The 25,198-nt window shown below is 41.7% G+C and overlaps 1 protein-coding gene across 1 annotated transcript; it reads left to right on the top strand.

Annotated features, from left to right (window-relative positions):
* Positions 1–1,347: 1,347 nt before the first annotated feature.
* LOC138623699 (collagen alpha-1(IX) chain) lies at positions 1,348–25,198 on the top strand. Its single transcript, XM_069703356.1, has 37 exons — positions 1,348–1,417; positions 2,822–2,893; positions 3,695–3,824; positions 5,582–5,978; positions 6,373–6,453; positions 8,154–8,171; positions 9,318–9,407; positions 9,528–9,563; positions 11,918–11,989; positions 12,252–12,296; positions 12,398–12,433; positions 12,529–12,552; positions 12,664–12,717; positions 13,493–13,564; positions 14,421–14,459; positions 14,719–14,775; positions 15,920–15,973; positions 16,142–16,195; positions 16,302–16,355; positions 16,431–16,484; positions 16,580–16,633; positions 16,730–16,783; positions 16,872–16,925; positions 17,948–18,001; positions 18,567–18,611; positions 18,772–18,825; positions 18,945–18,998; positions 19,118–19,171; positions 20,172–20,243; positions 20,337–20,372; positions 20,485–20,529; positions 20,634–20,666; positions 20,932–21,078; positions 21,791–21,845; positions 21,935–22,129; positions 22,616–22,702; positions 24,443–25,198. Exons 1-37 carry the CDS (start codon positions 1,348–1,350, stop codon positions 24,643–24,645), a joined length of 2,805 nt encoding a protein of 934 aa, XP_069559457.1. The 3' UTR covers positions 24,646–25,198.

The raw sequence follows: 25,198 nt of genomic DNA, 5'->3' as shown, positions 1-25,198 counted from the left end.
CACAGCAAGAGAATCACATGCAGTGTTTCACATAAAAACAGATATAAAGGAACATTTAGAAATATAAAAAAGAAATGAGATGCAGAAGAAACCGATAAAATGCATAAGAACAGATCAAATTAAACACAAATGGAGTTAAAATATGAAATAAGCAATATGCATTTTAAAGGCGCGGTAGTTCAAGTGCAGGAGAGCCTCAAGAGTAGCTAGTTAAAGGTTAATGCAAAAAGATATGTTTGAGCTTTCTTTTAAAAGTATTAAAGAGAAGATGCAGAGGACGTTAATATTCATTTGAAGTCCTGTTTGGCTTCTTTTGCAGAATTTCACAATCCTCTGGTGCTTTAGCGACTAACCTCGGCTAGTCTAGGTAGGTAGGTAGGTAGGTAGGTATTTACTTTATTAATCGCCGAGGGGACATTTTTTAATCTAGATTTAATTTAATTTAATTTAGTCTAGATAGATAGATAGATAGATAGATAGATAGATAGATAGATAGATAGATAGATAGATAGATAGATAGATAGATAGATAGATAGATAGATAGATAGATAGATAGATAGATAGATAGATAGATAGATAGATAGATAGATAGATAGATAGATAGATACTTACTTTCGCTACAGCAGCATTTATAGATACAGGAAAGCAATAAAATAACAGTAAAAAATATTATTCACTGGCCATTCGCCAACCATGTCAGTGTGCCGTTTGATGCAGGACAAGTTAAGCGTGTTTATCTGAATTATTTCTTGCTGCCTACAGACTGCTCTAAAGTGGGAAACATCGCTGTTGAGAGGGTAGCAAGTCGAACAAAACAGTTCAAACAAAACAGCTATGAACAAGATGCTGACTAACTGTTGTGTAACTCCATTAATACAACTGACACCTTTAAAATACAAGTAAGTTGTACTGAGATTGATAGTTCCTTTGAAAAAACACTACAGCAGCATTCACATTTAACCATATTACATTGTGAGCTGTGCTTCCAATGCTCGGCAGTCCTTCACAATTAAATACTTGAACACATTCAACTGTAGAAGATACACCACTGTCTCATTCATGAAAAGTAACTTGTCAAACAGTCTCGCCCTAATTTACTGTCACATCATATTTATAGTCGTCTTTTTTTTTTTTATCTTTATTGGAATGCAAACAAAATTTCTAAGGAACGGCGTCAACTTTTTCGTCTTTTTCACGAGCGTTGAGGTCGTTTCTAAGTGCTGCCTGTCATCCCTCTGCTGTTTTATTGATTCACACACAAAGAAACTGTCAAAGAGAATGAGGTGCATGAGTGAACACTGATTTTCTCCATCATTCCTCAACAGAAAGCAACTGTGTCATCTATCGATGTCGGCGTACTCCCCCGCCTGCGTGACTCTTCTGTCCCTCCTCCTCTTCCTCGCTCCAGCTCTTGGACGTAAGTCACCTGCAGCGCAATAATGCACAATCACTGACACGTCACAGAGTCAGAGTGCTTTATGTTGCATGTATGCCACCATTATTGTAAGTCTTCAGACAAAGAGGGTTGACGTTGGCGTCCGTGTGCTGATGGCTGCTCGGTCATTCTCTTTATCGGGACTCACAAAGCAAAGGCCAGAAATAGCAGACACGCTGTGCTGGTCTGTGTTGTAGGATTAAATCAGATTAAACGTCCCCTCTGATAATTACAACAAACCCATTCTGCGCTGTTGTTTGGGGACACAATACATTCAACATGAACGCACAAGCGAGTGCCGGACAACGTGGGCTCGGTGAAATTCGTCTCATGACCACGTACGGAGCACACATGTGACATCCTATCTGTGGTTCGTCTCCAGCTCGTTGCACTAATGACGGGCTTTTCTGAGCGTAATGCCGCGGCAGGCAGTAACTTTAACAACTTGAGGCCCACATGCGCAGTCAGATAAGTGTTTAGCAGTGGTTAAAATATGGGATTATAAATACCGTCTCACCACTCTATCTCATTTCTCAGCAGTTTTATGTGGGATGTGGGAACAGCTTCCAGATGTGCGGTGCGCATGCTGCTCACTGTAAACGAGCTGACTCAGGTTATTGACTGGGGAGCCCCTCTGGCTGTCACCATCCATGTTTAATGGAGTTTTTCGAGAGGCTTCCCAACTCCAGAGTGAGGGCCCGAGGATAGCGCCCCCTTCCGGTACATCCCAGAAATCAGATTTTCCTCTGTACGAAACACAAATTCAATGAGGCCTCATTCTATCAAGAATAAACTGTTCTGAAGTCACATACAATTTATATTAATATCAGTTTGTTAATGGAAATGAAAAAACTAGGACAGCCTTTTATTATGAACATAAAATTATAGATTTTTCAAACAAGTGCGTGAAACATTGATGACAGCAGAAATCAGACAGCAGTGGTGTGATGTATGGCAGGTTGCTTTTTCCATCAACACAGACTTCCATCTTTATGCACAAACTGAAAAGATGATTGTGCCATATTGATCCTGTTTCTGATAACATATAGCTGCTGTATTCATCAACATTATGTTTCTGGCTCTGATGACATATTTAGATCACAAGGGGTGTCTGACAGCTCTGCATTATGAATCTCAAACGCCTCCTTCATTAGTCTGCGTTGATGCTTCGGGATGTATGAAACACTGTACGAGAGCCCTGCATTAAACATGCATCAAAGTGCATTGCGATGTTAATCCACTGTGACGTTAAAGACCTTGCTCTTCCCTTATAGCTGTCTCCTGGAACACACAGACTGAATTAAACTGACCACTAATGCAGTGCATTTCTCAAATTCAGCAAACAACAAGTGCAACAAGGTCATTACTGTTGTGTTTTTCTATCAGAACTGGACCTCAACCGACTGGATGGCGATACCGTCTGCCCACCGATGAGAAGCGGACAAGATGACCTTCCAGGTAAAACACACTCTGCTTGAAACAGCTGTGAAACCACAAAAAGCCTGAGCCATGAAAATCCCTAAAAGAGAAAACAGAATATCCGAAGGAAGGCGGTGAGTTTAATTAGTTGAACAGGGTGGGCCGCCTTGTGCCTCAAGACACCTTGAGATTTCAAATGAGCCAAATAAAATGTTCCACTTGAGTTTTACTGAATTTTTCTTGGAACAATACGAACTCAGCAAGATTGTAATTGCTCACCGCTGCCCTGTTCACCCCTTCAACACATCTGTGCGCATTCTGCTCTGTGGTTTAATTAAACAATGACTGTTTTTTGTTTTGTTTTTTTGTTTTTTATGAAAAGGTTTCCTGCTTCTGTTTTTTTCCTCATTTTACTATGTGAACACAGACTTTGTCATAAATTTCCTGTGAACTCAAAATAATATTCCATTATTACTTCACACCATTTCACATTACCGTATCGGATTTCCACCTTTACTTTAATTTAAACAGAAACTATGTAAAGAAGTTTAAAAGAAGTTTTCAAAGATATGAAATTGAACTTTCTCATGATCATCATAAAACCAAAATATGACAAGAGGATCTTCCAAAGTGTAAAATTCATGATCAATGAGGAAAGAACATCAACAGGATACATTTCATTGCTTTTAGTATTTTCAAAAACACTGAAGTAGTTGTTGCTATACTCAAAAATAACAGTAATACAATTATAAAGTCAATAGTAGTGCTAATATCCCTTACAGAAAAAACAAGATTTTTGTCACATCACCGTCGTGCACTTTTTTACATGATCCCATGCAGGTTTTGATCTGATCACCCAGTTCCAGCTGGACGTGATTCCCCTGAAAGGTGTGAGGAAGGTGGACGGTTCCACTACCCTCCAGGTGGCCTACCGCCTCGACCGGGAGGCCAACTTCCAAATTCCAACCACGTAAGTACAGTAGAGGCAGTTTAAAGGAAAACCGATAAAAAACACACGCAAACGTGGAGCTTCAGTGGTCTCCTGATGCAGGTGTTGCATTATTACAGGTCCGTCACAGGTGTTACTGTGAGTAGAGCAGTGTATAATTGGTAGAAGAAAAACATGTCTGGACTTATTTGGCATCTCTGAGACACAAACCTTGAACCCTGTTTGAAGCCTTTGTGTATTTCCAGGAAAAAGAAGAAACCATATTTCAGGGTGCCTTTTTAGAAATGATTTATCTCGTGTTTTGTATAAACAGAACACAGCATGTACCGACGACTTCACTGGTTCCCTGTGAAGATTTTCACTAGCTTGTAATTAAAGGTTTGATTTACCAACCCTGCTGGATTAACCCACTTCGAAGCCTTGAGGCAAAAACAATATGTGGAGGAACCCGACCACCACCAACGGTGGTTATTTAATCGCTGATGGATTTTATACTTACCATTGTCTTTATCTATTTTTTTTAACTTTTCAAGTAATGTGTCAAAGTTCCCATTTCCAGTCGGTAATTATGGAGAAAAAGATGATTCTCAGACAAGTTCTACGCTCTTGTTTTTCTTATATTTCCAAGCAGGTTTACATTCTCCAAGTTTTCTTTCTGTTTTCAGTTTGTCCTGCTGTCATTCCACAAAATTTAACATCCTATCCAAACTGTGAGTTAATTTTCCCTGGAGTAGATGGAATATTTAATCCCCTTCCTCCCCCTGCGATGTGAATCCTGTCCAAATGGGGTTATGGTGAACCTTTAGATTTGTGTGGATGCCCAAAGAATCTGTAGCAACAAAACACAACCATTTTTATCTCAGTATTTTACACTTTATTTCACACATTTGTGTCACACATGTGTTAGAAAACCTAATTTCCACTCAGTGGTTTCAGGATTGAGAGTGCAGGTTGAGGACTTTACCAACATTACATAACCTAAGTACGTCTCCCGGTGTTACCCTGCTCTTTTCTGTTTTGGCTAATCTTTTCCCGCAGGCCAGTTCCCCTTAGTAGAAGCTGTTATGTAAGTCTCTGGCACCCTGCATCTTCTCCACTCGGGCCTGTCACACTGAATGTAAATACGTATTTATCCCCCCCCCCCCCCCACCGGTCCAATGGCACACACACTCTGCACTTTGAAGTGTGCCTTTGCTTCGGCTGCACTCCCTCTCTTTTCTCCTGCAGGGCAAGCCTGACACGTACTTCAGACTTTCTTACCTCAGGCAAACCTAAGAGGGAAAGAGGTTTTCATTTTTTATTGCCTCACCTTGATCGTTTACAAGCTGGTAAAAGTCCGGCTGCAGCGCCCATCTATGAGCACACCACCTACTGAGAATCTGGCTCGTTAAAAACACCAGACTTTCGATGCTAACCAGGACTGCATGTTGTAACTGAACCACTGATTTATGCACTAAGACGGCCTCTCCCTCAGTGTCTCATTTGTGATATAATAGCACGCCTTAAAACCCATTTTTGTTTCTTTGAAGCTTCAATTTTCATTTTAAAGACGGCGATGACAAAGTCTTGAGTTATTTTTATCTTGAGTCTTGAGCTTGATTTGATGATAGTTTTGCAGAGTAGCGTTTAATGTGTGATCAAGACTTCACTTAAAAGATACTTGGAGAGATAGACCCTGGCATCTTTGAGCTTTCCTTTGTCATTCAATAAAAGAGAGTGTCTTTTGTTTGATGATCCTTCAACTGATTTGAACCCTTGTTCCCAACGTCCCCCTTTAGGCTGAACTTCCCTCGCGGCTTCCCGGATGAGTACTCCTTCATGGCGACCTTCCGCATGATCAAGAACACGGTGAACAAGGTGTGGAACGTCTGGCAAGTCGTGGACGAAGACGGCTACAAGCAAGCCGGGCTGAGGCTGAACGGAGACCAGCAGGCTCTGGAGTACTTCCTGACGGGCGCCGACGGAAACCTGCAGACCGTCACCTTCCCCGGCCTTTCCGTGCTCTTTAACACCAAGTGGCACAAGGTGATGATCGGCGTGGAGCGCGACCAGGTCACGCTGTACGTCGACTGCCAGCCCGTGGACAAGAAACCCATCAAAGGCAAAGGCTCTATCAACACAGAGGGGGACACTCTCATCGGCAGGCTGGACGCCGATCCCGACGCCTCCGTAGTGGTAAGAGAGGATTGGAGAATCGTCCGCTGCATTTAATAATGTTCACCGAGTCTCCTTACAAGCATTGTCAGGGAAATGGTGCGCTTTGCAAACACACGCTCAGGTTTATGTGTGTGCTGAGCTCGGCTATAATTCTAAAGTGCTGCTGTCACAGCAAAGCTGCTCAGCTGGGTTCTTGCAGAAAAAAAGAAAAAGGAAAAACTTAATCCCCTGCAGAAAATCGCATTGGTGGAAAATCAAGCTCAGCAAGCCGTACAGAGGGCACCGATGCAGACCTACAAAGACATAACGGCACCGTGACATAGCATTTGGAGAACCTTTTCCCTGGGTCACGTATGAATATTACTCCATCGCCTAGTAACGAATATGCAGTAACATTTTCATGTCTTTTCAGTTTGAGCTCCAGTGGATGTTGATTCACTGCGACCCAAAGAGGGCCCAGAGAGAGAGCTGCAATGAGCTGCCTGCCACCGAGGTACAGTAACGAGGATCTGCTCAGCATCTGCTGTGGTTTGTGGTTTTGTTCAGGTCGGTGGAGCTTCCAGCGTGCTGAGGGAGGAACAACAGAACTGCTGAGATGGAGCTGCAGAAGTGTAACAACAACAACAACAATAACAACAATTTTGAGCAAACTTCTAAACCGGAGTTACAGTTCTACAAACATTTCTTGGCGGCAGCGCTGAATGAGTCAAATGATCTGAGCCATCTGCTCTAGATTGCTGACAAATACACAGACTTTCCTTGTGCCAGGCTATCCCGTCGCCAAGGTTACCCGTTTACATCCTTTACAATATGATTTCATTGAAAGCTGCATTAATCAAGTAGTAAAAACACAAACCCAAATTAGCTAACTAGCAAACTTTAGCAACTCAGAGGAAGTGTGATCCCATTAAAAGTGAGATCAGAGAGCAAACCTGCACAGTGGCAGAGTTTTGTGGTTGTGTATAAATTCAGCACAGAATACAACCAAAGGGTGTCAGATGGCAGCTAAACAGGAACAACAAGAACAGAAGTTCCAGTACTGTAAAGTTAATGCAGTGTACAAAAACTAATTTCACAAGCTTTCTACATGGGCCACATGTGATCAGATGTATGACATGTTTACCACATGTTGCAACATGATAACATGTCTACAACATGTGGAAACGTTTTCACATGGGAATCTACATGAGTTTCATACATTACACCATGAAAATGTTCCAAAACCACGTTTCACATGTGCACAATCACATATGTACATATGAAATTCATGTGTTTTTTCTGAAATGGTATTTGAATGGTAAAACACCAAATTACAATATTTATTTATGACTTCAAAAATTCAATTTTTCATCAAAGTTTAGAGGATAATCGTTTATCCTGAAATGAAAACACACACTTTTGTACAGCTATCTTTGTGAGGGCATTCATTGACATAGAGCTTTCCCGAGCTCCTGACCCTAACTTTAATCATCTTAACTAGGTGCCTAACCTCAACCCTAACCCCTGATCTAAACCTAATTATAATCTTAACCCTAAAACCAAGTCTGAATCCTCAAACAGACCGTTGAAGGTGTGTGACAAAGGGAGGATCGGCCAAAAATATCCTCTGTCAAAATGTCCTCACTCTGTCAACATGTCCTCGCTCTGATCGTCTAAAACGAACACTAGTCCTCTTAAAGATAGTTGTACAAGCACACACACACACACACACACACACACACACAAACACACACAATGTGCGAGGCTGGTTTGTGTGAGTTTATGGCATTTATGATTAAATATGATCTTTCATTTCTACACGGCTGTAGCACAATTAATGAGATTTCTGCCTCTGAGAAATACTTGTAGCCCGCAATGAATATGCCACTCTATCATCTCACATCTCATTATCTGGAAAGTCTTCCTTGTTATGAATTAGAATTAGGCAGAGAGTGTTTTTATCCAATCACTGGTATCAAAATGTAAATGATTGTACCCCCTGTAGACAGAAGCATTTCCTGGCCTGGTGCACTCTATTCGATTTCAGGCTAACATGGGGAGTGCTGTGTCTGGAGGCGGTGTATTTGAATGACAGCATGATATTACTCACTACTATGATTATGAACAGGTGCGCTTCTGCTGACACTTTTGGTGAGGGTGGTGTGACTACTTTCACTAACTCTCCTTTTTATCCGATTTCTCTTGCTTCTTCAGATGTATGCCAATGCGGAGGTATTTATTTTTCTTCTCAACCTTCTTTTTGCTTTGTGATTTTTAAGCCAATAATCAATTTCAGTGCTTCAGTTGCCTAATTGCTCTCATTGCTTTGTGATATATCTCATTTATGGTGGTGTTTTTTGTTTGTTTCCTGTTTTAGGAATGTTGATGTAGACGGTTCATACATTTCCTCACACATTTGACAGTTGCCCGGAACCACTTAAATCAGGCGGGCACTCGGGCACGATACAATACCACTGACATATCTGAAAAAGAAGCTCACATTTGGGCTGTAAAAGGACACTTTAAGAATTTTAAACGTCATTTTCTATTTGGTACAAGTATTTGAATTGAGGATTTAAAGTCAGTTTACCCCTTCGGTCGAGTCATTTGTCCAATTTTCTGAGTTGCTATAGTGAAAACAAAAAGGTGATAGATTAACTAATGTCCACTTCTCAGGCCCTCCAGGAAATTGCAATAATTAACGCAAATTCAAGCAATCTCAGCAATATTTGTCTGAGCTTGCAATTTTATTTTTTTTATTGCTGCAAGTTTTTCACAAAATTTGTTGTCAGCAGAAGCTGTGCTGACAGCGTTACGGAAAGAAAAAAAAAGTATTTTGAAGCCAAACTTGCTTACTTAACAAAAATAACACCTTGAAAATGTGGTTTTCACATTAAAAGTATCAAATTAAATGCTGATTATCAAAGTTTTTTTGCATACAGTCGGCCTGTGTTGAATTAACATGAATTAAACAGCATCTAAAGCTCTTATTTTGACAGCTGATGTAGTCATTGTAATCTCAGGATATGTTCTGTAAAGCTACATCACATTTTAAAACTGTTTTTGTTTGATAAAAGATTAAATAAAAGGTTCAAACTAAATCACTTCTGTGATGTGCAGCATGATTCTTATCGCAGAAATTGGTTACATAACATTGTTGATCAGGTAGTGCTTAAAAGGTGATAATTTAACTCACTTTAAACGCCACAAATTACATCGCAATTTTTCAGAAAATCATGCGCAAAATAAAATATTTTTGATCGCAACAATCACAAAAAACTCTGCGAAATCCTGGAGGGACTGACTTCTTGAAGGTGTAACTGTCATAGCTTTTTTTAATGTCTGCCCCATTTACCGACTGTTTGTCTCTTCTTTCAGCCTGACAAATTACTCCAAGGACCCCCAGGTGCCACCGGCCCAGAGGGCCCCCGAGGGCCCGCAGGAGAAAACGGCAGAGACGGAAGAGACGTAAGTGTTGACTTCAGCTATTTTATTCCAGATCTACAAACACAGTCCCTGATTGTCTGAATCATTCCATAGAGCGAGTATTCTCCTGCTTTTCTTCACTGCTTTTATTTCTCTCTCCAGGGTCTTCCAGGGTCCCCCGGCAGTCCAGGCGCTCCTGTAAGTAGTTAATGCTTAATGATTTCCTGGCAATACACCTGCAGGCTGTTGACACATCCTCCCTCTCTCTGTGCATTTGTTTGTTTGTCGTATGATACCTTAGGGAAATGATTCACTTCACGTCTTTGTTCAGGCCGTTGCCTCACACAGCATGCATCAGCGTCATGTAATAGCTTTTTCAATGATGACTCTTCTTTAGAAATCAAAGCTGACGTTACCTCTGATGTGCATCCACAGCGACAGGATTTCAATTTAGGATAATTGAAGAAAATACCACCAGTACAAATCAACAGTGCCTTTTTATATGTAGTCAATGAAACAACATGTAAACTCAAAGCTTAATGTAACAAATCAACCCAAATCCTGAAAACGTGAAACCGGGACATTAATGTCTTTGTATTTTATGATAGAAGTTAATGTTTTTTAAATGGGAGTCCATTGAAGCCCTAGGATTTTTGGAGCCAGCCCCTATTGGCCTTCAGGAGGCACTTCAGTTGCTTTTTAGACCTGGAAACGACGTCCATTTTTATAGACAGTGTGATTATGACGAACGTTACCAGATCCCTAGAAACTAAATGTGAAGCGAACAGTATGTTTGTATCGAACAATGCGGGAAATGTTAATAATCCTGAAAGGCAGTCGGTGATTTTGATAGAATGTCTACTCAAACACACACAATAGACTATGCAGGTTATAGGTTTAAGTCTTTGGCACATGAGGAACTTCACAAATGTATTTCATTTCAATGCAACTTTCCCAATTTCCATGTTAAATAAATACAGTAGGCACAATAGTAGTAAAGTAAAGTGCTTTTTTTCAGCTGCTGTTTCCTCATCTGTCTGGTAAGAATCTTTGGGTTTCAGTAGGACTGCATCCACAGATCGGCACATCTCACGTGTACTGTGCTGCTTCTCATTTTCCTCCCCATGTGACATTGGAACATAACTTTTGACAAAAACAGGCAAAAAACATTCTGGGAATCTCCGTCCATCGGCTTCGCCCGAAAATAAGCCGTTTCCCGGTCTTTGCTGTAGCAGCATTTGTGTTCTTTGTAGTAGCTCCCGTCATAACCTGCTGAAATCTGCATTGCTTGTGACTTCTTGGTGACTCCCGATTTTCCCCGTTGGGCATTGGCAGCAAACAGATGACAGACTAACCTGCGCTCGACCCACATATGCACAGTTTGATTGACATCAAACGAATCCCCATGATAACAGCCTTCCCTGCTTTCTTCACAGTCTTTGAAAGAAAGCCAGATTTTAGAAAAGTGTCTGTCCTGCAGGGTTGACTTCTGGAAACTTAAACCAATCAAAATGCGGGTCACGTCTCATTATTTGTATGCTGTGCAGTCCCGCATAAGACCCATACTCACATTTCATTGTGGCTGTGCCCTCTAGTGGCTGTAATAATGTAACAAGAAGAGCTAAGAAGGAAGCGAAGTGATATAGGTAGAGAACATTAAAAAAAATGCACAAAGGAAGGAGGTCAAAGTTTATCAATGAGTCAACAAAACATTGGACACATCGAAAACTATAACCCGATTATGTAGCTTATAAAGATACCCATTTTTACAAGTTTACAAAAGTTGTGCTTGGTACAAAATCACATTCAGTTCCTCAAGAAAGATTACTTACATCAACAATATCTGCTAATGAACTAATCAACAAAGATACGTATTATCCCCAAGAAGTAGGAGTGTCATTCTACTTATTTGCTTCCAGTGGAGCCACACTGTTAAGTAGTTTAGACTAGCCTGGCTGCTTCCCTGTGATTAGACGGCTGGTGACAGTAACGAGCACAGTGCTAATACTTTTCAACTCTCGTTAACTGGAAAAAAAAACGCAGAAAAAACGGTCGGCACCTTGTCAAGCTGCTGGCGTTCATTAAAACAACTGGAAAAAAAAATGCTGTACCCAGGAAAAAAAGCTTTGGTGGACACGATAGGTAGTAGCAGTGGTGGTGTAGAGTTGGTTTTGGCGAATGCTGATTGGTTCAAATTAACCTGAGGTCTACACCTCGTACAATGGAGCTAGGCAGGTGACTACCCAAATAACCCACCTGAATTATAGACAACCTTTACTGATTAAACTGGAGGGGTTGACTGAAGATACATGTTTACAGGTGCTTCAGTAATTTACTGCCGTTGTTTTCCTTTCCATTTGTTATCTCCTTTCCATTTGTTATCTGCATAGCCTCACACAATCTGTCTTGCAGTTAATCTAAGAAACATAGAGCAGCCCACCTTTCATTGATTAAGCTCTGACCGGCTTCTGCCTCTGCGTATCTTAGCAACAGCGCGGAGAGATGCAGGAAGGAGATAAAGCTGTTATATTCTTGTTGTGTCTGTTTCCCAGGGCAGCAAAGGGGAGCAGGGCGAGATCGGTCTCCCTGGACAGAGAGGCCTGCCTGGTCTTCCAGGATCTGCTGTATGACACACCGCCTGACACACACTCTTTATAATATCTGTCACTGCTGCTAGTGTGATTGTGTGTGTGTGCATGTGTTCTCCTGGGTCCTATTTACATGAAAAAACACACACAAACAAGCAAAATCCCAAACGATGAGCAGGTTTTCTAGAGTTGTCACTGGAGGTTGTCACAAAGGTGTGTGTGCAGTGTGTGAATGTGTGACAGTGTGGTGACAGAATGGATGTAATGCTGATCTGACGTGTGCGTTTGCTGTCTGCAGGGTTTGCCTGGTCAGATGGCTGCCAGAGGGCCTGTTGGAGAAAGAGTCAGTCAACATTTACTTTAAAATAATCCAGTTATAATAAGTATAACTTTTTTATTTCAAACATGGCAAATGTTGTTGATTCTCCCTCCCTCTGGTTGCAGGGACTTCCTGGCTTTCCTGGACCTGCAGGTCCTCCTGTAAGTGAAAAAGTATTTTGTTGAAACGACATGCATGTTTGGAAATGACACTAAGTTTATATGATGAATTTCTCATTCTGTCTCTTCTCTCACAGGGCCCAGCAAGTGAAGGACCTGCTGTACGTGTCTTTTTGTTTTGTTCTCTCCCAAAACCTCATTCAAAAATGCGGATATATGACTTACGAGGAAACGTGCTGCTGTATTTCCTGATGTGTGTCTGTGTCTGACAGGGACCTCCAGGGAAACCAGGAACCCCAGGAGATGAAGGAAACATTGGACCTGAGGTCAGAAAATTGTTTATTTGCATCAATGTGAAACCAGTCGATCCCACATGTCGTGTGTGCAAGCAGCTTATTACAACCTATAGCTATAGAGACCTTCAGTAATCATGGGAGCCAATGAAGGCTAAATCCATAAGGTAGGGTCCAAAAATGCAATAAGAACAGGCATGGAAATGTAAAAGATGAACTGAGAACAAAATAAGGGAGAACACAAAGTAAACACAAAGGAGAGAGGAGTACAACAAGGGACAGCTGAAACTAACCAGGGTGGGGTAGATAATGACAAGGGGTGAACAAACAAGGGCAGGAAGTGAAGTAAACCAAGACAGTAGATGAATGTTTAAAAAGTAAAACAGAAAATACAAAAAACTAGATGAGAGAACCACGACACACCATCAACCAACTATGTCAGTAAAAGAGTTTCTCCATTTCTGTACTGGAAACCTGATCGTGTCATGAATACTGATGTAGCAGTCACAGAGGACATTTGAATGTCTAACAATTTCAGTAAATTTTCCTGATATTATTTTATGATACTGCTTGGATGGAATGGAATATTTTTACATAGCTGTAATAGTGTTTTTTTCTGATGGTTGTAAACATGTTGACAAGTTAAGACGGCTTCATACGCTTTAATTATATGTTACCATACATTTCATTCTAGTTTCCAAAGAATCTCCAAATAAGACTATTTTCACCATCTTAAAAGTGTTCCATATGAAGAGTTTGTGATTTTTCTGATATGTGTTTGATATAAAATGTTGTCATAAAATTGCAGGGTCCACCTGGATCTAGAGGGGGGGCTGGCACCCCAGGGCCTCCAGGTCCTCCTGGTCCACCAGGGCCATTGGTAAGAACCAGATCTAAACATTTTCTTGCATCTACTTATTCATCTTTTCATGTAATCTAATAATAGCATGAATACACAAATACACATATTATAGTTTGTTGCATTTTGGAGTCCCTGATTGTCCCCTTCAGGAAAATCACACATTTCTCATGATTTCCTCCACGTGCAGGAACATATGACAACATGGGCGAAATATAGGGAAAGTTTTCACATTTGAATCTACATGGACTTCAGACATTACGCCATGAAAGTGTCCCAAAACCACATGCTTTGAACATGTGAAATCCACGTGGTTTGTGTGTTCCTTGTAGCACTGTGTTTGAAGTACACAAATGTCATGCCAAAACCTACTTAAATTAGGTTTGTCCCATATTTCTTATTCATTTATCATTTGAAAAAATAAAAAAGTCTCTGCTCAAGAGTTTTGACATTGAGACGCAAATTTACCCCACACTTTCTTTTTTTGGAGTGTCATCAGAAGCTTCTCATAGACCTCCATCACGTACACCTGTTCACATCTAAACATACTCCAGGATCAAACTAACCGTATGATCAGGATCTGCATGCCTTTTAGTCAAAACTCAATATGAGCCAGATGCTGCATATTGACCGTCTGCTTCACCGGTTTCACCCTGACATCCCTCATCGTGATCTGTCCTCTCTATTCGGACACGGTCACACTCCGTCCTCAGCTCAGATTTCTGTGTGAAATCACGAGTGTGAGACGGTGTTGCATGCTGCGGTCTCTCTTCACATATTCACACGTTCACACTTGGAGCTTCTTCTGTGGTGGATTTATGTGGACATCTACACCCCCTGCCCATGGCTGTTTTTAGATGTCACTGCTGTGTTTTAGGGTCCGCCTGGTGCCAGCAATGAGGGAAGTGGGGAAGCGGTGAGTGTTTTACTGTCTTACTCTGCCAAATGTTTCCTGGATGCATGGTAATTGGAGTGGTGACAGTGAATATCTAAACAGGATGAGTCACTGAAGTTTGAGAGGCTGTGCAGTTGAGTGTCTGACTGTGTGTGTGTGTGTGTGTGTGTGTGTGTGTGTGTGTGTGTGTGTGTGTGTGTGTGTGTGTGTGTGTGTGTGTGTGTGTGTGTGTGTGTGTGTGTGTGTGTGTGTGTGTGTGTGTGTGTGTGTGCGTTTGCAGTGTCCTGCCGCCTGCCCAGCTGGACCTCAGGGAGTGGCCGGGCTACCAGGGATGAAGGTGAGGAATGCTAATGGAGGATGCTGAGTGATTCGGCTAATTTAAAGCTGAGCCGGTTGAAAAACACTAAACTTACTTTTCTTGTCAAGTTGGGAAATGTTTTGAACCATTATGATTGTCAAGGGACTGGAAAAATCTCCATTTATATCTGTCCAATTTCATTCTGAAAGGGTGGAAAACTCTTCAAAGAACCTAAGTAGCAGCTCTACAGTCACAGTTACAATTTTCAATAGGATATAAATATCAAGGACTCGTTGACGATCAGTCTTAGACAATAGATACCACGCAAACATATATACCATGAAATAGATCATGTTCGTCTTGTAGATTCCAAAATTTAAGCAGTTGCTGTCATTTCTAACTTGCTGTACTTGCACAAACATTTTCATCATATTAAAGGTGATGTAATGTTCACAGTGAGAGTCTGTGTGAGGACAACAACAACTTCTCTGAAACCATGCGAAGGATGAAAAAGTCACTCGGTAACCAGCAGTTGGTTTGTGAACGGACGTTATGAAGCCTGATTTCGCCCGGTGCCATCTTGCTAGTTGGGAGCGGTTTGGAGCCAGAAGTGACCATATTTGGACGAGCTGGGGGAAGGAGGGAGGGAGCGGTGGATCTGACTGATCTGATTGGAAACCCGACGATGCTGCGTCCCGCGCACCGATAGCCAATTTCTATTGCTCATTAGCATATATTAGCACTAAGATGATGAACATTGTTAACATCACAGTATTGTGAGCACATTAGTAGTCCTTTTCCATTCTTCAATATAACGAAGACTGCAAATTAATAACAAAAGAGGTACCTGAAGTTATGAAAATCCACCAAAAATGGCTTTTGCTGACTAAAAATGTCCGTCCAGAAATCAGATACACTCAGGAGACTCTGGAAACCTTTGAAATCATCTGTACGGAAAGTTGGATCTGTTTGCGTATCAGTGTTGTTGGGTTTTTGTTGTTGTTACTGGCATACATATGTGTTTTAAAACCTGTTGAAAGTCTGTAGAAACAATTTTTTTTTTAAAGTTAAAATATTTTCCCAAAAAAGGAAACCTTAAGCTGTGTAGCAACAATAAGTCGCACGGAGTATCAAGAGTATCAAGTAATACAAAATGATTGATCAAATTAATTGTTGCCTTCAGGGACATACAGGTTTGGCAGGTGAGCCTGGAAAAGATGGACTGCCTGGAGAGAAGGTATCTATCCATCCATCCATCCATCTTCTTAATATCCATCTTTTACCTTGGAAAGATATTGATACCAGGAGCAACCTGAACATAATTAATTTGATTACCGCCTACAAACAGCTTGAACATTCTTCTCATAATTGAATCACTTTGTTCGTGTTTGTTTTTTCCCCACAGGGAGACGCTGGAGAAGCCGGTTCTCAGGGGGCTCCTGGTCGCATGGGAGATGATGTAGGAAAACTGATTCCTTTATTACAAAGTATCAATGTTACTGAATGTATGTGTCTTTTAAAAGAAGTGATGGATTATTTTTTAAAATGCTCTTCTGTCATTTCAGGGACAAAGAGGGCCCATCGGATTCCCCGGCTCCCACGGAGAGAAGGGAGACAGAGTGGGTGTCGCCATGATAACACACACATTTCTAACATCGTATTTTGTAGGTAAAAGCTGACTCCTCTGTTCACAGGGTCCTCCTGGCTTCAACGGCGTCCCTGGACCCACAGGCCCACCTGGAGCTCCTGTAATCTGTCTTAGTTTGAATATTCGATGTCCTTAATTGCTTTTGCTCTTAGATTAAAAAGGATAGGACGTAATTGATGAGTCATTTTGTCTCAGGGTGTGGAGGGAATCCGTGGACGTCAGGGTTTGGAGGGGCCGAAGGGTGACGATGTAAGTCCAACAATTAAACTTAGATTTGAGGTAAAATTACACAACATTTGAAAAACAATTGTGAAATAAAAAATTCTGTTCTTCGATGTTGATTAGGGAGCTGTGGGACCAGAAGGAGTGCAGGGTCCGAAAGGCGACAAAGGAGAAGTTGTAAGTTGGTTGGTTTGTGAGCCAATGTTTTCATGGCTCATTCACTGTTTAGCACGGCGTTGTTTAATCGGGTTGTGTGACATCACAGGGAGAGGCCGGCGCAAACGGACTGGATGGACTTCCTGGAGTTGACGGCACCAAGGTGACCACAGATAGTTTGTAGTTTTAGGTTTTTAAGAATGCTACATTTATAGTAATTGTGAAAAATACTACTTGAACAATCAGCCCAAAAGTTTCTGAACATTGAGAAAACTATCCCTTAATTAAGGAACTTCATTCAGACCCTGGTTCTTCCAGCGGAGATAAAGAAACGGAGTTCTCCAAAAGGTTCCTATTATGGGGGGGAAGTTTCTACAATGGAAATGAGACATTTTGAACTCTGACTGGCCTTGTTGTTGGATGTAGACTTTGTCATTCCTAGAATTACAGACAAAACGTGGTTGAAACTACATTGAAATATTTAAATCTAGCGGCCGCAACATAAACTTAGAGTTCTTACGTTATCGAGGAAAGTCCAAAGTTTTTATGTGCAAGATATTATTCAAGGAAAAATGGAAATAGGGATACAAAATGGAAAATAAAACTAGGAGAGTTACCCAAAAATGTGTTCAGTCTGCTAACGACAATATTCCACATATTAAGTTAGTGGTCATATGAGACAGAGAGCGGTTGTATTAGCATAAGCTACAAGTGTATTGAACGTATTGCTCATGAAACAATGTGATGTTACTTTAAATTTACAAAAAAAATCATCAATTATATCCTGAGATGAAATCATGTTTCCAAGTCCTTAATATCAGGCAGGAAGTGTCTGTCCTGTAGCATCAGAAGATATATTACAATTACAAATGTAAAGTTTGAGTCTCAAGAGATAAAACAAGGACTTGCTCAGCTCGGTACACTCACTGGTTTCGCCCCGACAGCCTCACTTTGTCTGATATGACTGTTAGCATATGGTGGCTAACGCTAGCACAGGCGAGGCTCTACAGTGTGACTGACATGACTGAATGTTTTGTACTCTTCTGTACTTAATGCCACACGCTGGAGTTGAAGTTGAAGTGGCCATTGTTCAACAAAAGTCATGTAGCCAGTATAGAACTTACACTGTGTATATCGATCTAGCACTATTGATTTATTATTCTTGTTTGCGTATCTACTCAACAGGGAGAGGCTGGTACTGCTGGAGTTGCTGGTCTCAGGGGGATTGTGGGTATACCAGTAAGTTCGACTTCATTTCCATTCATTCACTGAGTCTGCCACGGTCCACAACTCGATTATCGTGTACGTGCGTAATGACTTTTCAAGAGTTACGTTTTCGTTGCAAAGCGAGGAAAACTAGCAGAGGATGAGCTCCTCTCTGAAGCCACAGAGCGGCTCAGATAAATAAAACATGAAAGTCAAACTAACCAGCGGGAAGGAAATCCTCAAGCCAAGGGCACATGAAGCTTTGGTTGTAAGGCTTTGAGGTGAGAAGCTCCAGCGGTGGCGTGAATATTGAAAGTGACTTCAGAAACAGCGCAGCAGAAAAAGGACAGTATATTTTATTCCCGTATCTTAGTTTCTTCAGATAAGCCATGTGCTGCCTCCTGTTTTATTTCCAGTGTGAAGTTAACTGCTCACCTTGAACTTTTTCTCAGTGAACCATTTCTCACACACAGTTAGGGATGGATGTTTTTAATGTAACTTGTTCCTGTTAATTCCCACACAAACAGGGCTGAAGCAATGACACGATCATTTTCAGTTTCCCTTCATATTAAAATGTTGTTGTTGTTGTTGTTCCTAGGGGCTGCCGGGGAAGCAGGGAGTAGTCGGGCCCCCTGGTGAAAAGGTAATTGGAATCTTCTCCTGTTTAATGAGCCGTGTCTTTATAGCATATCCAAAATGTTATTGCTGCTGACGACTTCAGTCGAGCTTCCTCTTTGAGGTTTGAGCCGATAGAAGTAGAAATGTTTCTGATTAATTCGGTGCCATTTCTGCTGTGGATTTAGGGCAACACCGGTGCCGAGGGGCTCGTCGGGCCAGTCGGGCTTCCTGGGAAAACTGTGAGATTTCTCCTATTAAACTACCGGTCATACTCGTCCGTTTATCTGTATTTTTGATGCATATTCTGCATGTCATATTTCCAAACCCATCCGGACTCCTTTGTGTTCATACACTGAAGGGTGAGGCTGGAGAAGATGGAGGCGATGGAAAACCAGGAGCTAAAGGAGCGACTGTGAGTTTACTTTTCACCTGACTTCATGTTTGTCTCATGGTTTCCGTGTGAAGGTACATCAGTATTGATGAGTTGATTCGTGTTAACGCTCCACATATTAACTTTAATTCGATTTACAGGGTGAAACGGGAAAACAAGGACCAGTGGGGCCTGCAGGTTCAGCAGGAATCCAGGTGAGACACGGTATATTAGGTAGGGTAGGTAGGTAGGTATATACTTTATTAATCCCCGAGGGGAAATTTTTTAATTATTACACACCATGTAATTCCTTCATATTATTTTTAATTAAGCACATAACTTCCTGGTAAACCTCAATATATTGGTCCTTATTCACATGTCAAGATTTCATAACTTACATGAATCTTTGTTTTTATGTTTCTATCTAGTAACAGTCTGGTGGTTACAAATTATAGAGGGATATGTGGTAATTTCCACTTTGACCTCATGGTGGCAGTGTGTCTCACTGTCACAGTTCGAAAACCGAAACATAATGACACAGAAGTGTGTCTATTTAGCGTATTGTGAATGTATCAAGATGGTGCTGCAACTGGGTTACAGGTTTAATGAAGAACAGCATTGTATTTGATCAATGTATATTTATTATCCTGTTATTACCAGAACCAATTTCACTGCATTAATATATAAATCTGGTCACGATGGCCGTAGAACTCAAATTACTTTTAAATTATTGGAGCAGCCTTTAACCAATCGGTATTGACCTATATACTGTATGTATGCGCTGAAACTACCACTGCAGCCATTGTTGGAACTACTTTGACAACATCACACTTAGCCACTCCCACTGGTCTCTGATTGGTCCGCCTTTCAGAGTGTGTGAACAAGGTTTCCAGACTATAATCACAGCAAAGACTGATGCTGTGAGCGATAGGCGAGGTTAGTGATGACAACGGCTCTGCAAATGAAGATGTACCTGAGGCTGGAGGAAATTGTTTTTTACACCATAAATTAATCAGATTATTTAAAAGGAGAAGCACAGAATGAAAATGACAAAGAAATGCTGACTTGCACAATTTTCAAAATACCTCTCATTAGTTGTCCCAAAAGATGTTAGGACTGGTGGGGGACTCCCACCTTGATCTCCTCGACTCTGCTGGCGTAAACAAACATGTCATAACGTATTGCATAGATGTAAAATAAATGTTCTGTTTCCAGGGTGATAAAGGAGATAAAGGGGCCACTGGCGCTAAAGGAATGAAGGGTTACACTGGGCACAAAGGTGACCAGGTGAGACAAATCTCATGTTTTACCAATGTTACTTTGAAGCATCCAGAATGAGAATCCCATGAAGTATATGCATATTCTATATGTGTCATTTAGGGAGCTATTGGACCAGATGGACCAAAAGGAAATCAAGTAAGAATTATTAACATTTCAAATTTCATCTGTAAATAATCTTTCATCGCCATTTCAATAGTGTCCAAGAGTGTCATAGCTATAAACTCACAATGTTACCTTTGTGAAACAGGGGGACATAGGTGCGGCAGGTGATATTGGGGTCAAGGGAGATCAGGTATTTTCCTGTCCTCAAATGTCGCATATCTTTTATGAAAGCAACAAAACACATGTCTGTTTCTAGATTTAAAAGAAGTTGACTGATCTTTGTGTGTGTTTCAGGGCCCTCCTGGTGTTCCTGGAGTCAGAGGACAGGTATTCAGAAACTACCGTCTGCTTTAAACTGATGCCTAAGGACCTTTTTTACACAGAAACTGTTCAACAACACATAATATCTCTACTGAGGAAAACACGTAGCTATATACACCTTAATGTGCTGTATACAAAAACCAAAAGAAAGACACATTAGAACTGGTAGGAAATGAAAAGGATCAAAGAGAAGTGGCACTCCAACTGTCCTACCACAATATGGTACTGTTAGAAATCCAGTCCTCTGAATGATTGATGTTTTTACCTTTAGCTGGGAGAGAAGGGCCAAAGAGGAGCTGCAGGAATTGATGGCAGGCCAGGCCAAACGGGACACGAGGGTTTGGCTGGTCCGATGGGAGCTCGAGGACTGGAGGGAGAACCGGGCCTTCCTGGATCACCAGGACCCAGAGGTCTACCTGTGAGTGAATGTTTGAGTGATGGTCAAGAACTCCAGCCAGTTCAGCCGAGATTGTACTTGAGCTGAGAATTAACAGAGAACACGTTTTATACTATATTCTGTCAGTTTGATTAATAATTGGTTGTGTTGTGCAATATTTGAGCATTTCCGTGGCAGCGTTGGCCTTTTGACACACCACTTTGGTTCTGACTAATATGAACAGCTGCTGGATGCTTTGACATGAAACATTCATGTTGCCGATGCGAGGTATCACAATGACTTTGCTTGACTTTTTACCAAGCTTTCTATCCATCATGAGCCAATTATTTCTATTGTTTTGGAGTCACATGTCTCAACAGACATTAATAAATCGCAACTTTTAGCATTACCATCAGGTCAAAATTACAATTTTTCCAGCACTATTGTTCATGACCAAATACCGTCAAGACTAAAAATCCCATTAGCCTCAGCTGTAGTTTGCATTAAGCAGCAAATGTTAGCATGCTAAATGCTAATCTAAGAAAAATACCTGCTAAACCATTAGCATGTTAGCATGCTAACATTTTAGCATTTAGCTCACTATAGACCCTTTATAAAAGTTTTTGCCTTCAAAGCACCCGATTCAGATCATGTTTCCAGATGTCTGATGAATGCTAACTACGATAACTGCAACTGTGCAAATGTAGCATTGACCATCAGTTACTATGCCGTGCTAATATTCATGAATTCACAGGGCCCAAAAGTGAACGACGAGAAGCTTCGGGAAATGTGCTCAGCTGTTGTTGAAGGTGAAGTTTGTTCACTTTAATTTGAACCCATCTGTCTTCACATGAATGAATAATCAAGTGTTGAGTTCATATCTTCTTTGCCCACGTAGAGCAATTAACGGAGTTCATGAAAGAGCTCTTGAAGAAACCAGCAGCCATCGGTGCCCCTGGTAACCCCGGGACAGCAGGACCTCCTGGGCCCCCTGGACCAGCTGGAGATGCAGGGGCAGCAGGAGCTACGGGGCCGATGGGTCCCAAAGGCCATCCTGGATTCTTTGGACTTCCAGGCATCCCGGGCAAGAAAGGTCAGTGCGGCCTTTCAAAGCCGTTCCCCATTAATGAACTCCATTAAAGCTAAAATAACCAAAGCAGCTGTCTTCAGCAGCTTTTAGAAAACTGCAAGTGGTCTGCAGATACTGTATTTGTTTCACCCGTTTGGTAGATAAGCTGTGAGGCTGTGATAGCGTTTTGCTTTTCTTCTATTTTCCTGGAGAGCGTCCAGAAGCTACAGAAGAAATTAAAAGAAGCTTTTAGAGAAAACAAAAGCTGTCAGCCCAACAGACCGCCTTTGTCTTCACACCGCAGCAGGAATGAAGTTATGCAGAGCGCTCTGCGGACGGAGGACATTCAGCCGTGCATCACATTAGACAATACATGATACACCAAACAAGGCTGAGTCATAGTGGAGTCATTAAGTTTCCCAATTGTGTCCTCCTCACTGTGAAAACATTATGCGTCCCCGTTACATGTCAGCGTTAATGTGTCCTCTGTGTGCTCCCCCCGCTCTGCAGGTGATGCCGGAGTAAAGGGAGACACGGGAGTCAACGGAGAGAACGGTGTGGGAATCAAAGGAAACCCGGGTGAACCCGGCGCACCAGGTGAGAGCACAACACCGCTGACGGGGGACCGTGGCTCTTGTAAATGTCTCCACATTTACTGTAGTCGTCATTTGATAATAGTCAAACTGAAATATGGAGAACTTCTCCTCACTTTACTCTTTACCATGGCAATACATGTGGTATGACTATAAACTGGAAAACGCCTCAGTAGAAGCGAATGTAACGTATGCAACGTTTACTACTCCAGGAAATAGTCCGACCCTTAGTAACGACGTAGCAACAGAGACGAAATCTAGTCTGTCCTATTGCTGAATAAATACAGCACGTAGAAACACGAAACTGCTTTGCTCGCTCAGTCTCGTTGGAATAAAGATATCTGCTGGAAAAAGACACGGATGGATTTTAAAGATTTTAGCACCGTGTCATGTGATTTTAAGAGCGCGACTGTCCGTGGTGTTACTCTACGGGTGCTCAGAGCGGCAAAAAAGGACCAAAAGAGACCAGATTTCACCAAACAGGTCACATTTAATAGACCTCTAAAAAGTAAAAACAACAATATGCTGCATATTCTATGAAATCCAATTCTAATCATATATTCCCGTCGAAGAGGCGGAGGGATATTTCTAGTGATGAGCAGGGTGTGATGTCATAATCTGAGCACGTTCCAAATGTTCAGTTGACCAATCAGATCGCTGGGTCAGAACTACTTGTTGTAGAATAAAGTTTTATTCAATTTAACCCAGAAAGTAAACGCAAAACAAGTTAAGCTATCCAGTTTCTAGTGGACAGTAAAAGTTAGTTAAGCTGGCTTGCTGATGTTAGCATTGATTTTTTTTTACTTCGTGACTGTTTTGTTGAAGTCATTTCAGCTCTTTGCTGAGTCATTCGCAGCCAGTCAGACCTCTTCAGTGACTCATTTTAGTTTTGAATGCACCTTGTGTTTAATAGAGTCAATTCCATTGTCTGATCCTCGACATTCATTATACTTCCACAGTCTTAACCGTCTCTATAAAGACGATAGCAGCTTAAGAAATGGCTCTGCTAACTTTAGTAAAAGTTAAGTTTAATATAACTTCATTTTTTTAAAAGGATTTTTTTTTTTTTTTTTTTAATCATACATGCATGCCAGGGCAGTGGTAATGGTTTGACATCACTAATATGCAGATTAAGCAGATGATATTATTAGTGATTATTGTTGATTACTGTTGATTCAGATGTCGTTTGGAGTTAGCCCCTGGTGGCCCTCAGTGGTATTGCACGTAAATGCAATCCCGCATCGGCTATTTCTTTCCAGACCTGGAGGCTACGTCCATTTTCGTATGAAGTCTATGACTTTAGCTACTTTCTGTTAAAAAAATAAGTTGTCAAGACAGCATGCGTGTGGTCTTAACGTGTTGCTGCACGGGTCCGGTGCGTTTTCAGCTGTAGCCTTCGCTCTCTCACGGCTTCAGCTGCGGCCGTGGCGACAGGAGCATACCGTCTAAACTTACAACCTCAGCACAACCCAGATACATACTAAGAGCCATGGAGGAACTTCAGTCACAGATGGGACAGATAGTTAAGGCTTGATGTCGTGAGCTCTTTGCTGGCCGTCCCATCTGCTGTGCTGGGTCACCACCGCCTCTGTGGCTGCTGGAACGGACATAGCAAAGTATTTTAGCACTCGTACGGAAATTCAGACCTTCAAATTTAAATTCTTTGCTGAAATGTTAGGGACATGTTGTAAACCAGATTTTAATATCACTTTGACGTACTCCACCTTTTCTATGTCCACCTCAGGTGCACCTGGCGCTCCTGGCATCGGCAAGGACGGCAAAAACGGAGAGCGTGGTGAGACGGGAAATCCCGGCGTCCCGGGTGCCAACGGTCCACGGGGGCCCTCAGGACCGCAAGGCCTTTGCGACCCCTCAACCTGTATAGGCAGACTTCCGCCCTTCTATATGGTCAGCGGAAAGAAATCCACCGGCTACAAAAACAAATGAGACACGCCGGCTCATTGACACGCTCCAGATCTCATCCTGCCAGTGACCACGTTCCGGGGGCTTCTCTCGAGTCCGGGCGTGGTGATCTTCGGGAGTCCCCATTCGGAAACCACGGATCGAAGAGACGCACAGGGAAACAAGAGACGAGGCACACTTGTAGAGTACTGTAAAGACGTTTTAAACTTGTATGTGATTTTAGAGAGAGCTATCGCTGCTCCTGAAGCGGCTTCTTCCGGCTGACGACACGCCCGCAGGCCCACGAGCTGTCTGATACAAATATAAGCCATTGCAACTGCTGACCCTCCTGCATTCAGCCCCTCAGCAATGAGGTTGTAGAGCATTATAAATCTCACTCATTTTCTCTCATGCATGTTCTTTAATTCCTCGAGTAAGCTCAAGTTAAAGATAGATAGTCCAACCGTGAACCTTAGGTGCCATTTTGACTAAGTTTGGAGCCAAATCTGGTGATGTGGAAATTTATTTGACACATGACATCAGACCTGAGCAGACATTTCCAATAATGTGCTCTATAATTTCAGATCATACATTTGCT

The sequence above is a fragment of the Brachyistius frenatus genome, unplaced genomic scaffold (assembly GCF_029030835.1).
Source record: "Brachyistius frenatus isolate BFR_SWC_R1_liver_20210118 unplaced genomic scaffold, ASM2903083v1 Contig_46, whole genome shotgun sequence".
Classification (NCBI taxonomy): Eukaryota; Metazoa; Chordata; class Actinopteri; family Embiotocidae; genus Brachyistius; species Brachyistius frenatus.
Note: the sequence above shows the minus strand (reverse complement) of the source record. Positions and strands in the feature narration are given on the sequence as shown.

Coding starts and splice junctions, on each gene's coding strand:
- LOC138623699 (XM_069703356.1), top strand. CDS start 1,348: ATGTCGGCGTACTCCCCCGCCTGCGTGACTCTTCTGTCCCTCCTCCTC. Junction 16,634..16,729: donor AGGGGCCGAAGGGTGACGAT/GTAAGTCCAACA, acceptor GATGTTGATTAG/GGAGCTGTGGGACCAGAAGG. Junction 19,172..20,171: donor CAGGTTCAGCAGGAATCCAG/GTGAGACACGGT, acceptor TTCTGTTTCCAG/GGTGATAAAGGAGATAAAGG.